Genomic DNA, 15,456 nt, shown 5'->3' on the forward strand with positions numbered 1-15,456 from the left:
ATCCTTTCTGATAATATTTTTATTATTATTATCAGTGAGCCTCCATAGCTCAGTTGGTATAGATGAAGCCCTTTGGTTGGAAAGACCTTTGTTCGATTCCCGTCCATGACGTGCGTAACCTTTATCTGGTCTCTTTCGACTAAAGTTGAAATAACCAGTCTCGTATCGTGGTGGAGGATTTTTTCTCCTGGTAACTCAGGTTTTTCATCCCTCAAAACAGGCAAACTGGTCCCGTGAACACATACGGCTATGGTCATAAATACTTATGGCAAGGAAGGCAATGGGAAACCACCTTGCTTTGTAATCATCTCCCTAGTATGGTGGCGTATTGCTATCCCCACCACCCACAAGGCTGAAGGGGTAGCGATATTATCAGACCTACATGAAGTCAGTGACTCATCATAGGAGGCCCTAAATCATATACAACGCTCGTCATACTTTGACTTGAATGCATTCACTGTCTCCATACTAACTACACTTCCAAGCAATATATTTCAACCACTGACAACTCTCCACAAAAGAACTCTACTCCTCACACTTTCCTTATGCAGCTTCCAGGGATGACATCTTGTTCTCCTCCTGTCTACACTCCTATGAAAAATCTGACTACATTAATCTGATAATGACCCTACCAACTAATTTATGTCTCAGTCATGTTCCACCCTGTCTTTCTATCTACTAGACTCTGCAATTTGCATTCCCTCAGTCTGCTTTCATACACTACATTCCAAAGACCAGATCCCACCCTAGTCAATAGTCTCTAAACCCTTTCCAGTATCTCTTCAATCTTTTAAACCTGGTGACCAAATCTGTGCATAATGATCCATATGCGGTCCAATCAAAACCTTATACAATGGAATCATGACATCCTTCTACATGTTAGTGTTCTCTGCATCATTGCCATAATGCATCATGATATAGCAAAATGTCTCCAAAATTTTAGGTCCTTACCTACCAACATCCCTAAATCCCTCATCTCCTCCATCTGTTTTAAGATATTCCCACCAATCTTATACTTTGCATCCCATCTGTGCTTCCCAAACTTGAATAAAACCTTACACTTTGCTACATTGACCTGTTAGCCACATTCATTCACCCATTTAGTTCGAGTCCACTTGCAAGGCTGCATCCATTCTACTCCTCATAGCTTTTCCAAACTTTGCATCATCTGAACAACCTGATCACCATTCAAGCCTCTTCCAATATTGTTATCATACAAATTAAACAGCAGTGGCCCTAAATCAGACTCTTGGGCTCATCACTATTGATGAGCTCAACTTGCTGATGACTATCAGACAGCCAGTCTCCAATCCAGTGCACTAATCTACTATCCAACCCCATTTCCAGTTTAATTACCAGCTTATCATGTGGCAGTCTATCAAAAGCTTTAGTAAAATCTGAATATACCACCTTGTATGTTTTCCTCTTTTGTCCAATGCATCTGTCACCTTGTTATAGTAAGTAAGTATACTGCTAAAATACAAGCTTCCTTTAGCAAATGCATGCTGTCCATCAAGGAGAATGTTGTCATCAACCCAAATCTGAATCCTTCTCATCCTCACTAACACCTTTACCACAACTCCAGACAAACAGAGTGGCCTGTAATTCGAAGGGGATCCATAAAAGGGGTCTTATCACGCCTTTATCAAGCAGAAGAAATTTTTACTCTTTCCACTCCTGTGGAACTTGTGCAAATCTAAGACCATGTTAAAAACTTGATTTCAAACTGTTGCTTAACTTGCTGGAACATTCTCTCAAGTCACATCATGATATACCATTACATACTACAGCCTTATAAACACCAAGTTTACTCAATTCCTCATATACTTCTTACTCAGCCACCATCAGTGGCTCCTCCCTCCCCACTTCTCTTAACTTCTATGTGATGTTACTTTCACAAGGATGAAATACCTTTATGAGTTGATCATTTAACATATACTATATCCTCCTCAGTGGTTATCCTTCTACCATTCTCTCCAACTAGTATTATCCTTCCATAATCATTCTTTCTTCTACTGGCCATGAATTGGAAAAACTCCCTGTGATTTCTTTTGGCCTCATTAGTTAATTGTTGTTCATGTGCTATGCTGCCTCCATAATGTCTTCTTCCAAATTGCATTCTTCACCTCGTCTTTCTCCATCCATTTCACACCCACCTTATTTGACTTCTTGACCTTTGGAATGCATTCCTACATCGCCTCTGCCAGACAGGTCCTAAGCAGCATTGATCTGCTTTCCTTTTGACTTTTCATTCCATTATATAGCCACAAGCTTTCTCCTGAGTTGGTCATAATCACCAGACTTACATAGTTCCACATATATCCTTTTCTCACTCTGCAAGTCTACACATGGCTGGCCACCACTACCTCCACCCAAGCAATCTTGAGTGACCATGATGGTCACACTCACCAACTGGAGGGAGATTTGATGCCTCATTTTCAGTAACATCCTCTGATGAGATAATCAAATCAAAGACCATTGATCCCTGTGTGCACTCTCTTATGTACTGCCTAAGATAGTTGTCCCTCAAAAAATTAAAGAAATTCATTCTTTGGTCTCCAGATGCTGTCTCTTCATTCTAGTCTATATTACCATTATTAAAATCATCCATAATGATCACCCTTTTCTTATTAGCTAGACTGATTTGCCTATACATTTCTTTCTCATGCCCTCCACATTACCAGATCTATAGCAACAACTAGCTAGATAATTCATCTGTTCACCTCCATCACAAAACAAGTGATGTGAAGTCATTAGCTTCTTTATGAGTTGCCCAGTCCTGAAAATACTTCAGGTGCATACTTTGTTTGCTTACACTTGGATAAAGGATTAAGCCGAGTATATAATTTCCTGGTAGCTTTAATTTATAAAACCACATATATTTATACAATGGTATAAATATATCAAAAAAAAATAAAACACAGTCACACACAAGGATACTACAACCAGTCATTATCTAAAAATCATGAATAATATGTCAAAACAATGATTTCTCATTAAGCTCATATTCACGCTGTCACTACAGTATACATCACCTGGCATCATTATCAAAAATTAGCATACCAGTAGAGTGGTGTAGTGGAAGCATGCTAGGCCCATAACTCAGGTTCAAACCATGCTATGTTAATTTTTGATAATGATGCCAGGTGGTGTGTAATTTGTCCCCTTTTGTCCTGCAAACTTTATCTCACTTTTCCTAAATCCCTATTCTTATCAATTTCTTGCAGATGCATTTTCATTTATTCCATTCACACCCTTCAGTTTTTTTCACCCTGAAGTGCACGACTTTATGTTTCGACAGTATTGAACTAGTGGCCATTATCCTTTGCCCAAATTACCAATCTATTAGATCATCCTGAAGGATCTCTTCATCACCATTATTAACTGTTCTCTCCCCAGTTAAGCATCATCATTGGCAAACAATTGGATATTCCCCATCAGATTATTACCGATATCATTCCTATGCAAATTGAACAACCCTTGTCACCTGCCTATTCTTTGATTCAAATCCCTAGTAGTCACTCTTTTCCATCTCATAGGCTATAGGCAGGAGGAGGAGAGGACAAGATATTGATAGCATGCATTGGCAAATGAGCTTAAAGAATATATGGCAAGTAATCATTATAGAGGATGACAAATATGGGACATAGATTGGAAAGAGAAAAAAGGAAATGGATATCTTTATGATATATGCAAAACCATTTTCCATTTTTGTTTATTATTATTATTTTATTTTAGTGCCTCCTGCTGGCTTCACACAGAGGGCTACCATCGACCCTGATTCAAATGAAATTCACGTTTTGTCTGTAAGTATTTATTCGGTTTATTTATTTTTTAAATTATCATCAAAAATAAATTTTGATTTTAAAAGAAGATTCTATACATGAATCATTCAAATATTGTACAAGACTTTGTTCATCCAGATATACAAACTGCAGTTGAATGCAATTAAAAGCATTTTAACTATTAACATAACTGTTTGCTTATGCTCTTAATTCATTTGAGTTTTTTTAATGGAAAATAAAATAAAAATGTTCATACTTTATGTAAATTAATTTATTATTTCAAAACTTCTAAGCGGAGAAAATAACTTCAAACACTTGAAGCTATGTTTTCCCTTATAAGAACTAAGAAAAATAGTTCATTTAATTTCTGATACCAAGACCATATGATTCTAAACATAAAACAGCTTTATTAAAATAAACAATATGACCTGGCAAGTTTCATAAATCAGACTTATATCATTAGGGGTACAAGACTTGTATCAAAAGACTGGGAAAAAAAATTGACCACACACAGCTGATGTTATCACAACTCCACAACTAGTACATGTAAAAAAGTGATCAGGAAAAAAAAAATTCCATCTTCACATCAGTTTCCTGATATGTATCCTCAAGGGTTTTCAGGCTACTATGACAGCACTACATGATTAAGTTTACATTATTATTAATCTCCTGTCCACAATTTTTCTCCAAATTAGTCTATTTCTTGTCAGCACTCCAATATTGTCATATCTAACATTTTATGCTTCTAAGACACTTCTGAATCTACCTAGAACTTAGTCTTCCTCTGGGTCTCTTTCCTGCCATCATGGCATCAAACACCTGTTTTGCTGAACTTTTGGCCAACATCAGTTATTGCTGTCACATTCTGTAGCACTATGCATGTCATATTCCAGTTTGACAGTTGTTAGATTTTTAATGAATGTAGACCAAACTTGGTATAGGAATATACTTTGGTTTGGATACCTTAGTTTAGCTCTACTTACATGTTCTTGAATGATAACAACATTATCTTCATTTTTAATATGATTCTGTCTGCAATTTATGCCATCTGTTCACTCCCCTAATTTTTCTCAGAACCTCCATTTCTGTTGTCCCCAGTCTTTTATCAAGTACTTTATTTCTAACCCGACTCTCAGATCCATAACTTAAAACTACCTTGAACACTGTCTTGTATGCTGCTAGTTTGGTGTTTTCACCAATTTCTCTCTTATCATCATCAAATTTCTGACATTTACTCTCAAGAGGTGTACAGGATATGATAGTACTACATGAAAAATTTACATCATTACTAACTTCCTACCTACAATTTTCTGCCAAATCAATCTGTTACCTGTCAAAGCTACAATATTGTCAGATCTTATATTTATATATTTATCTTCTAAGGCACATTTTACCATATCAATCGACCTATATCTTGGTCTTCCTCTGGGTCTTTTTCTTGCCAACCTGGCAGAGAACACTTGTTTGGCTAATCTTTCCTTGCCAATTCTGTTTAAGTGACCACACCACCTGATATTAGCTCTGCTAACGCATTCCTGAATGCTGACGATGTCAAGTTCTTTCCTAATATCCTCGTTTTTAATATGATATTGCCATTGATGCCATCTGTTCACGCTCCTAATTTTTCTCAGGACTCTCATATCTGCAGTCTCTAGTCTTTGGTCAAGTGTTTTACTTCTGACCCAGCTCTTAGCTCCATGAGTTAAAACCGGTTTGAACACTGTCTTGTATACAGCTAATTTAGCGTTTTGACTAATTTCTCTCTTATTCCATATAAATTTATTCAGTTGACTTCCTACCATACCAGCTTTGTTGATTCTGTTGTCTATTTCCATATTTAATTTACCATCTTTACTAAAAATTGTGCCTAAGTAGCTGAAATATTTTACTTGTTGTATAGGTTCTCCATTCCCAATGCAGCTGATATTTTCAGTGCTTCTGCCTATTTTCATTATCTTTGTCTTGTTATTGTTAACCTTCATACTGTATTTGAGTTGTAAGAAGGACTATTTGTCCTTCTTACAACTAATTGCATATAGTTCAAATTAAAAACTTCTTACAAATAGCTTCTCTGAACTATGCAGTGTACCACTGTAAAACTTTTATACCTCCATACTTGAGCATTCTGGTCTAATATCATCTACTCCAGCTGCCTTTCCACATTTCAGACTTTTGATATCTATCACAACAGTTATTCAATATAGTCAGAGAAGCTTGCACACTTGTAGCGGATTTATTTAGAAGTATAACATTATCTGCATAAAGCAAGAAGCAGACATTAACATCTCCAATTTGGATATCAGGTTTAATACCATTTCCTTCATAATGTAATCCATTGTTATGTTGTATTTTCTAGTCATATATCTATCCTTTAGTCTTTGGGTCAAATCCTTGTTAAACTCTCATTCGGGTATCACGTGGTACATCTGGGGGACAAAGGAATTGCCTCGAGATCGAGCCAATACCAGAGTATCAGATTATCTGAGATCAACCCCTTGTAAAACACTAAGAAATTTATATTTCGCTGCGCCACTTAGCGCTTTTAGATTAAACAATATTGTCAATCAAGAGGTGATCTCAAGACAGTACTTAAGTGATACCATGTAATTATGCAGATGTGGCCAAAATCTATTCTTATTCTAGTCTCCCACCTAGGTTCGTAATACTTTTTTTTATAAGCAGTGCATCGGATTCCAGAAATCACAGATAGTCTTAGTTGGGTACAAAAGCAAGGTTTATCATAAAAGTGTACATACAATACAATAAGCTTAATTCCCACTTAAGGGAGTTCCTGACAGTCAGGATAGAATTAGAACAATACAATAATATATGTATAACTCAAACTGATTAAACTGTAAATCTCTGAAGTAAGATTTCTTATATTTTCTCTTAAATACCTTAATCATGATTATCACAATAACTCTCTATTTTTTTAGTAGTTCATTCAAACCACACAATATAGCACTTATATATTCTACAATCCCTTCATTGATAGCAATTCCTTACTTTAAACATATTCTTATCCTCCTAGAACATATTATGTAACTCTATCACAATAGGAGACAGTAAGATTTAAGATAATCCTCTCTAGATCACTGCAGTTCAGTCCTAATTATTATCATTAATATTCCTACCTCTGGTGTAACAGCATGGCACAAATCATTCATTCACAATCAACAAAATACAAATCAAGTCAACTTATCTATCCTTGGCTCTGCATCGCGTCAAAGGCCTACCGGAATCTGCTTCTCCTTAGACGAAATGCCCATGTGCTCCAATCTGGCTTTCTATGGATGGCTGGGCTTATTCCCTCCGCAGAGATACTACGTCTAGTTCCGCCGCTGCCTCTATCGAAACTCTCCGGAATGGAGGCACTGCCACCATTCACCCGCTCACAACACCGCGAGACGAACACCAGGAGATCCAGGAACAAAAAAGCCTCTTTTTTTGCTAGACCTTTATATTTTCACGTTTCTTTCTCGGCGATGCTCACATTCTGTGACGTCCACCCAACGCACTCACATGGGCTCACATCATGGTATCCAGCTTTCTCCGCTATATCTCACGTGTGCTGACGGCACGCGACTGCATGGGGTGCATAGCTCCTTCGCGTTGCTGCTCTGTAACCTTGGGACTTCACCTCCCCCCATCTTGAACTAGTGCTAACACTCCATCTCCCTGTACTGCCTTCAATTCTAACTGCTGACTTACAACTCAAATAAAGACTAAGTATTGCTTGATATAATGATCCACTGACACCACATAACTGTAGCATTTTGAATAACTTCTCTCTTGGCACCTTGTCATATGCTTTTTCCAGATCTACAAAACTTAAATACAGATCTTTGTTATATACCATGACTTTTCAACTATTTGTCTTAAAGTGAATATCTGATCCTGACAGCCTCTATTTGGCCTGAATCCATCTTGTTCTTCATCAAGCTTCTCTTCCACAATCCTTCTCAATCGTTTCTCAGTATACTGGCATAAATCTTACCAGGAACACTCAGTAGAGAAACACTGTGTAATTCTTACAATCAATTTTATTTCCCTGTTTATATATGGGTACTATGAGACCTGGTCAGTGTTTTTTATCACTGTGCTGTCATCACAGCTAGTTTCATTTAGCAATTTTTTGAAGTAATTACTCCTTTCATATCACCTTTGTTATCTCTAATTCCTTTTACAGCACTCTTTCCTCCATTTCTGAGCTTCTTCAATAACCTCCAGAATATCTTGCCTCCTTCTTGATATTTATTTTCTATGTTCTTACCAAAGTCTTCCCATGACTTTTGTTTAGCTAGTTTTACGCAGTGTGTAGCTTTCTTACATTTGTCTCTGTATTCTCTAAGAGCACAAGGTGATTTATTTGCCAGTAACTTTTGATATGCTTTCTTTTTTTCGTTCACTGCCTCTTTAACTTCCTGTGTCCACAGACAACCTCACCACATGCCTCTCTGGCAGAATCAATCAGTGTTTTCTTCAAAGCTTGCCACTGAATCTCCAAGGTTTGATTCCTGTTCTCAACTCTTTCATTTTTTTTTAAATATTTGCATATTTTAGTCTACAGTGCACATCTGAGAACTGCTCAACTTTTATTCATTTTAAAACTTTCTTACATGTTCTTTTCAATATGAAATTCAATTTTATCCTGCTTAAGGCTAAATGGTGATCACTTCCAATTTCAAATCCTCTGTACACTCTAGTGTCCTGCACTCAGAGAGAAAACATCGCTATCAACAATGATATAGTCAATAAGACTTTTCTTATTCCTTGCCTCTTCTCTCCATGTGAATTTGTGCACATTTTTATGTTGGAACATGGTGTTAGTAATAACCAGTCCATGTCCTGAGCAGAAATCTAACAAGTATTTGCCATTATTATTAGCTTTGCTCTTTTCTCCAAATTTTCCCAAAATGTTTTTGTATGTCTGACAATCATTTCCTACTCGATTTAAATTAAGGGGATATTAAATCCCACATTGTTTTAAAACCGAATAAGAAACTCAAAGATCGGAATCAAAGAGTTTCATGCTGAATATAGTATAGTAAACTATAAAAGTATCGGCGACTACTAGTGTAAGCTAAAGCATGTAGTTAAAAGTATGTAGTACAAACTGGGGCAACTCGTAGCAAAGGTGAGTAAAGCTTTGATCACTATTCTTAATATTTCCCATAATGTAAAACACATCTCCTAGAAGATGTATGATGTTATACATTATGGTGGGAGGTCACTACCCAGACCGGTTTCAACCTTTATTGAAGTTTCATCAGTCAGTAGCTAGACCAAAGTAATACCAAGGGTATAGCGAAAAGAACTTATATACTTTGCTATGCGAGTTGCCAAAAAATTGCACCTATTAAGTTACTTAATTATAAAGAGCCAATAGGCTTCATTTCGGTGATGTAAACATTATTTAAATTAATTTAAATGATATTTTTAATATTATTATTGAATAATATAGTTAATAATTATTATAATATAATATATTATATATTATTATAAAATAATATAATAAATATTATAATTATATAATAATAATAATTAATTTAATAATAATAATATTATTATTTAAATAAATAATAACTTAATTTAAATAATGTTTACATTGCTGAAATGAAGCCTATTGGCCCTTTATAATTAAGTAATTTCCTACTCTGCTATTTAGATCCTCAACAAGGAGATCAATTTCATTGTGTCGATTGCTTTTTCTAAAGCCTCAAAAAATTCCTCCACTTCTACCTTAGTAGAATCTTCTGTGGGACCATAGGCACAAATAAGTCTCATTGTCCAGTTTCCCATTCTCATATTTGCCCACATTACTCTACTTGAGACTGACTGCCATTCAAGAAGATTAGCTTCGTATTTTGTGTTGAATACTATGGCTACTCCTTTTCCTTGATTGGCTTTGCCCGAATATAACATTTTGTATTTATTGCTCAGAACGATCTCACCAGTTTTGGTCTTTTTTGTTTCAGTCACCCCTATTATGTCGATCTGGTACTTATCTAATTCCTCAGCTAGCTCCATTTCTTTGCCATTCAGGCTTCTTATATTGATAGTACCGATCTTTAACTCTGGTGATGTTGAGTTGGGGTTTGTTTTCAGATTTGTTCCAGTAGCTGACTTTTCGCTGTTCGCCCTGGTTCCCTGGCTAAAACAACTGGAGCCTTGTTTAACCAGCGACACTCCAGTTGGCAAGAAATTCATCATGTTGTACCATCATTTAATATTCGGTTTAAGCCAATGAGAATATAATTTGGTCGGCTAAAACCAAATTGCCAAGCCATCCTTATTTGTTCAGTATCCAGGTAGATACCTAACAGGGTGCACCACGAGAAGGTGAGAATTGGACATTAGGTCAGAAGCCTTGGTCGGTTCTCCACATTCCTTTAAAGACTATATGGAGGTCTCCTCTCAGTTATACTGCTTTTACCCTTAAGTACCCCAATTTCTCTCTTATTACATATAAATTTATTTATAAATTTCTCATATAAAAAATTTCTCTTTATAAATATAAATGTCTCTCTTATTACATATAAATTTATTCAGCTGGCTACCCACCATACCAGCTTTGTTGATTCTGTTATCTATTTCCAGATTTAATTTGCCATCTTCAATGAAAACTATGCTTAAGCCTTTCTACCAGAATAGCTTAAGCTATTCTGGTAGAAAGGCTTATATGTTGGTTATACATGCTTACTAAATTACTTAAGGAATTCACAACGTACAATAGAATATAAATTAAATTAAACTTTAATAATTATTTCCAATATTTCAGCAACGTTACGTTGCCATCTTCACAGGAACTTACAATAAAGACACGTGCACACAGGCACTACATGCAGTAAATGAGGACAATGTGAGGAAGCCATTGTTTTTCCTAAAAGTCCTGATGTTGCCCCCTAGCGGGCTATGTTGGTATTCTTGGCCGTTGGGCTGAAGTTTGAAGGTATCCAGCGCATTATCTGCAAGACCAGATTGGCTGTACTGGTGAAACCGGATGTAGTCCTTGTGTTCTGAAATTCTGATATTCACTGTCCTGCCTGTTTAGCCAAAGTAGGACTGCTTACAGCTGCAAGGGACTTGGTATACACCAGGTAGGTCTAGGGGAAGTGGTTGGTCTTTAGTGGAGTGGATAATGGATGCCAATTTTCTATGAGGTCTGTAACAAGAGGTCAAGGCATGTTTTTTTAAGATTTTTGTAATTTTTTCCGAGGTGCCTTGGATGTAGGGAATGGTGATGAATTTAGAGTAATCTTTTTTGTGAAAGGGGGAGGGGGGGGGGGCTGTGGTTTACTGGTTTTTAGTATTTTTTTTGGGGGGGGGGGGAGCCATTGACTGAGAAAGTGTTGAGTATGTGGTTTAGTTCAGTGGTTAGGGCATTGTCATTAGAACAGATTAATTTAATTTATATTCTATCATACATTGTGAATTCCGTAAGACATTTAGTAAGTAAGAATATTGAAATATTTTACTTGTTCTATAGACCCTCCATTCAGAATGCAGTTGATGCATTCAATGTTTCTGCCTCTTTGCCAAAAAAAAAAAAAAAGGGAAAAAAAATTGTATTAACTGATATTTAACTATTAGAACGACACTAGTTATTGCTGTCACATTCTGTAGCACTACGCATGTCATATTCTAGTTCGATATTTGTTAGATTTTTAATTAATGTAGACCAAACTTGGTATAGGATTATACGTTGGTTTTTGTTACATTGTGTCGGGATACAGAGCATTTCTGAGGCATCTTTAAATTTTCTTATAAAACAGTTATGATCCTGAGAAAGATTATAGGCATGAACAGATGCCATCAATGGCAATATCATATTAAAAATGAGGATATTAGGAAAGAACTTGACATTGTCAGCATCCAGGAATGCGTTAGCAGAGGTAATCTCAGGTGATATGGTCACTTAAACAGAATGGGCGAGGAAAGATTAGCAAAACAACTGTTCTCTGCCAGGTTGGCAGCAAAACGACCCAGAGGAAGACCAAGATTTAGGTGGATTGATACGGTACAAAGTGCCTTAGACGATAGAAATATAAGATCTGATAATGTCGGAGTCTTGACAAGTAACAGACTGATTTGGAGGAAAATTGTAGATAGTAAATTAATAATGATGTAATTTTTTTCATGTAGCACTGTCATATCCTGTACACCCCTTGAGGGTACATGGCAGGAATTTGATGATGATGATGAACAGTTATGATATATGTGACATTTTTGTTTCTTGCTGAACTACTTGGTGGCCTATATTTGTTATATGGAAGGCTAATCCTCATCTGTGCTTACTTTTTTTCTCTCAGCTTTTACATGTCCAGACATGCATATCTCCAGGTGTCCCATCTGGCTTACCTTTTCATCATGCCTATCTTTTGTGGTGGATGATATGAAGCAGCATATAAGAACCTCCCAGTTATGGTTGGTTTTCTGTATACTAAAAATATCAATCCTTTTTTCTTCCTTAGATACTTTGAGAAGGATGTCAAGTCAACAGTGATTTTCTGTAGTCTTCCAGTATACTTTTTAAATTGAGTTTAATTGACTGTAATGTTAAATTGGCTTTTTTGCCAGTGTATTAGGTTTTGAGGTTCTTACATCCTCCAATACCTCTGCATCCTCCCATTAAAAAAAAAAAAACAGGAGTATACAAAATTTGTTGCTTTTGTGATGTTCACTATGTAGCTACACCGATGGTCTCCATATAATTATGTTGACTTGCACGGTTAATGTGTATTAATAAATTAAACTATTAACTTATAGTGAGGTTGGCTCTGAGTCATCTTCACTTTTCTTCAGAGAGAAAGAACCTAGTCTCTGGTCCATTGCATGGCTTCAACATATTCCTCACCCCTCCATATTTGGACCCTGTCCAAGCGTGATTTACCAGAGTAGGTGATAGGATTATTTGCAAACTGATAGAGAAGCCTTCTGATGTATTACTATTGATTTCATTCCTGTGTGCTACTTAGCAGCTGGCCTGCAGAACCATTTCACTGCTATACCTTCAAATGAGGGCACTTAGGATCCCTACAGTTGTTATAAGTTTTTCACTTTGTTATACTAAAAATTAAAGATACCAAGAAATTATATACTTGGTTAATATGTGTTAATAAATTAAACTATGAACTTATAGTGAAGATGACTCAAGAGTAATCTCCCACCCACAGAGAAAGAGAAAGTACATAGTCTCTGGTACATTGCTTTTACCACAAGTTGCCCCAGTCCTGAAAATACTTCAGGTGCTAACTTTGTTTGCTTACACTTCAATAAAGGATTAAACTAAGTATATAATTTCTTGGTAGCTTTAATTTATAATATAACCAAGTGGAAAAACTTTCAACAACCATCTATCTCTAATCCAGAGTATTATAATAGTAAGGTGTGATACCTTTTGGCAACTCATATATGAAATATGACTTCTGCATTACTTCAACCTTGGTATCACCTCTGGGTCTGGCTCCCACTGATGAGACCTCAGTAAAGGTCAAAACCGGTCTGGGTAGTGACTCTTCCCATAATTATGCATGTCTGCAAGGAGATGTGCTTTGCATTATGAGATACTAAGGCAAGTGATTTGAAGTCATACCACCCTTACCATGAGTTGCCCCAGTCCTGAAAATACTTCAGGTGCAAAGTTTGTTTGCTTACACTTGAATAAAGGATTAAACCAAGTATATAAGGATCCCTACAATGTGATTCATCTACCAATGAGGCTCTCATGCACACTACATGAACAGAAAGGAAGGGTAGAAATTGGGAATGTTTTGGTCTTGGAACCAGACATGGCAGTAGCCATTCACTACCGCCATGCTTATTCGAAGGGAAAGTCATTTACCACCCGTGGTTCTCATTTCCTCCAGCTAGGGAAGATATGTTTTCTTTAAAACTGTATTGATACTGTGAGAGTTCAGCTTCGATTATCTGGAATTCAAATTTCTGACTAGACTTGAATTATGCAGTTTAGTTAACATAAAACTTTTATAATTCTATATTTGAGCATTTCTGGTTGAATATAATTTATTCTAGTTTGCTTTATATATTTCTGGTCTCTAATGGCTTCTTCTACTTCGTGTATTGATATGTACCTCTCATTGCATTCCCCTATAATGTTCCATTTTTATCGCTTTTGTCACTCTCATTTAACATCCTTTCAGCTTAATTACTCTACTTTTCCTGTCACTTGTATCACTCTGATTCCTCTTATAGTCTGTTTCCTCCATTTCTGAGCTTTTTTTTTTCCCAACAGCCTCTAGATTTTCTCACTTTCATAATATTTATCTTTTCATATTTTTATCACTGTCTTCAGATTACTGCTTCAGATAACCAAACATGATGCTCCTAAAATGTTCACAGTATGAAAGAAAAAGCTAAGCTGTTTTTGGCAATGGAGCAGACCCATGTTTAACAACAGGATTAATAGTTGAATTTAATAAGGTTTAAAATGAAGGATATTAATTAACATACCTGTGCCTTAAAAGTTAAAGATGGTGAAAATGTGTTTTAAAATTCTTGTCTATCTTCAAGTAATTTCTACACTTGTGCTGTCTTGTATCCACCTTGAAATTGCATACTGTCTCAGCTCTAATCAAGTCCTTAGTCAAATTTTCACCATCTTTACCTTCAAGGCAAGATGATGAAACACAGGTATGTTAATTAATATTTTACAGATTAATTTTGTTCAGATACTTATACAAATAATTTTGTTTTCTTATATTTTTCTCAGTATTCTTTCATGGCATCTGTTGACTTAATTCCTAAGAAGTTAAAATATACTTTCTTCTTTTCCCAGACCACCTCTTTCTTTAATATCTCAAGTTCATCACAAAATTCAATTTTTTCCTCTCCTTGCAAGTGAATAATTTGCCTCTTGCCTCCTTTGCTAGTAATGTTTTCTTAAGTGTTGTCACCAATATTGAGTCTGCTCTTCCATGTCTAATTGCTTCTTGACTTTGATTATTTTTGAAACTATCTTACACATTTATTTTTTCATTATGATATTCATTTTTACTGTTCAGAACCATATGTTGATCACTTCCTGTTTCAGATCCTGCTGCATACTCCTTCATCCTGAATTAGCTTAAGGATATCACTATCAATATAAAAACAGCCAGTAAGAATTTTTTTTTGCTTCTTGTTTCTTCCCTTCATGTGAATTTGTGAACATCTTCATGTTTGAACCTAATGTTAATAATGAACAGGTAACAAACTTTAGAAATCTTTAGATCTTTTGAAGTGTGAAGAAAATATTGACTGACTCCTTAGAAAAGCATGGAGGAATGTGGATTGCAAGGATAGAAAATTTCAACCTTTATAGTGGACACAAGAAATTTTGAGGCATAGCAAATGTACGAATATAGAGCAAAAAAGGTATTCTGTTTAATCACTTTTACATATAGCTTACCTATATTGTAAAAGTAGTTTTTATATACATATAGAGTAGTTTATATGTATATATAAACCTAATAGAAATCTGAAATGCAGATGGTGTAAATAATATTTAAGCAGAAATACTTAATTTGTCGAATAACTATAAAACTGGAATATTACAGTTTTATAGTGTTAATGCATAATTCAGAAGATTTGTCCAGAAAGTGTCAAATCTCAGATAATTGGAGTTGGAGTTCTTAGTTTGCAAGTTAATTAAAAAGGAAACAAACACGTT

General features: G+C 35.7%; 1 protein-coding gene across 1 annotated transcript in view; it reads left to right on the top strand.

Moving 5' to 3' along the window:
- The window catches only part of muskelin (muskelin 1), a 411,065-nt gene that overhangs the window by 239,226 nt on the left and 156,383 nt on the right, over positions 1–15,456 (top strand). Inside the window, exon 15 of the mRNA XM_090406668.1 lies at positions 3,739–3,806. Within this exon, the coding sequence (XP_090262794.1) occupies positions 3,739–3,806 (68 nt within the window). The remainder of the gene's footprint in view (positions 1–3,738; positions 3,807–15,456) is intronic.

This window comes from Typopeltis vanoorti, chromosome 16, assembly GCF_054136105.1.
Source record: "Typopeltis vanoorti isolate ZY-2024b chromosome 16, IOZ_Tvanoo_1.0, whole genome shotgun sequence".
Classification (NCBI taxonomy): domain Eukaryota; kingdom Metazoa; phylum Arthropoda; class Arachnida; order Uropygi; family Thelyphonidae; genus Typopeltis; species Typopeltis vanoorti.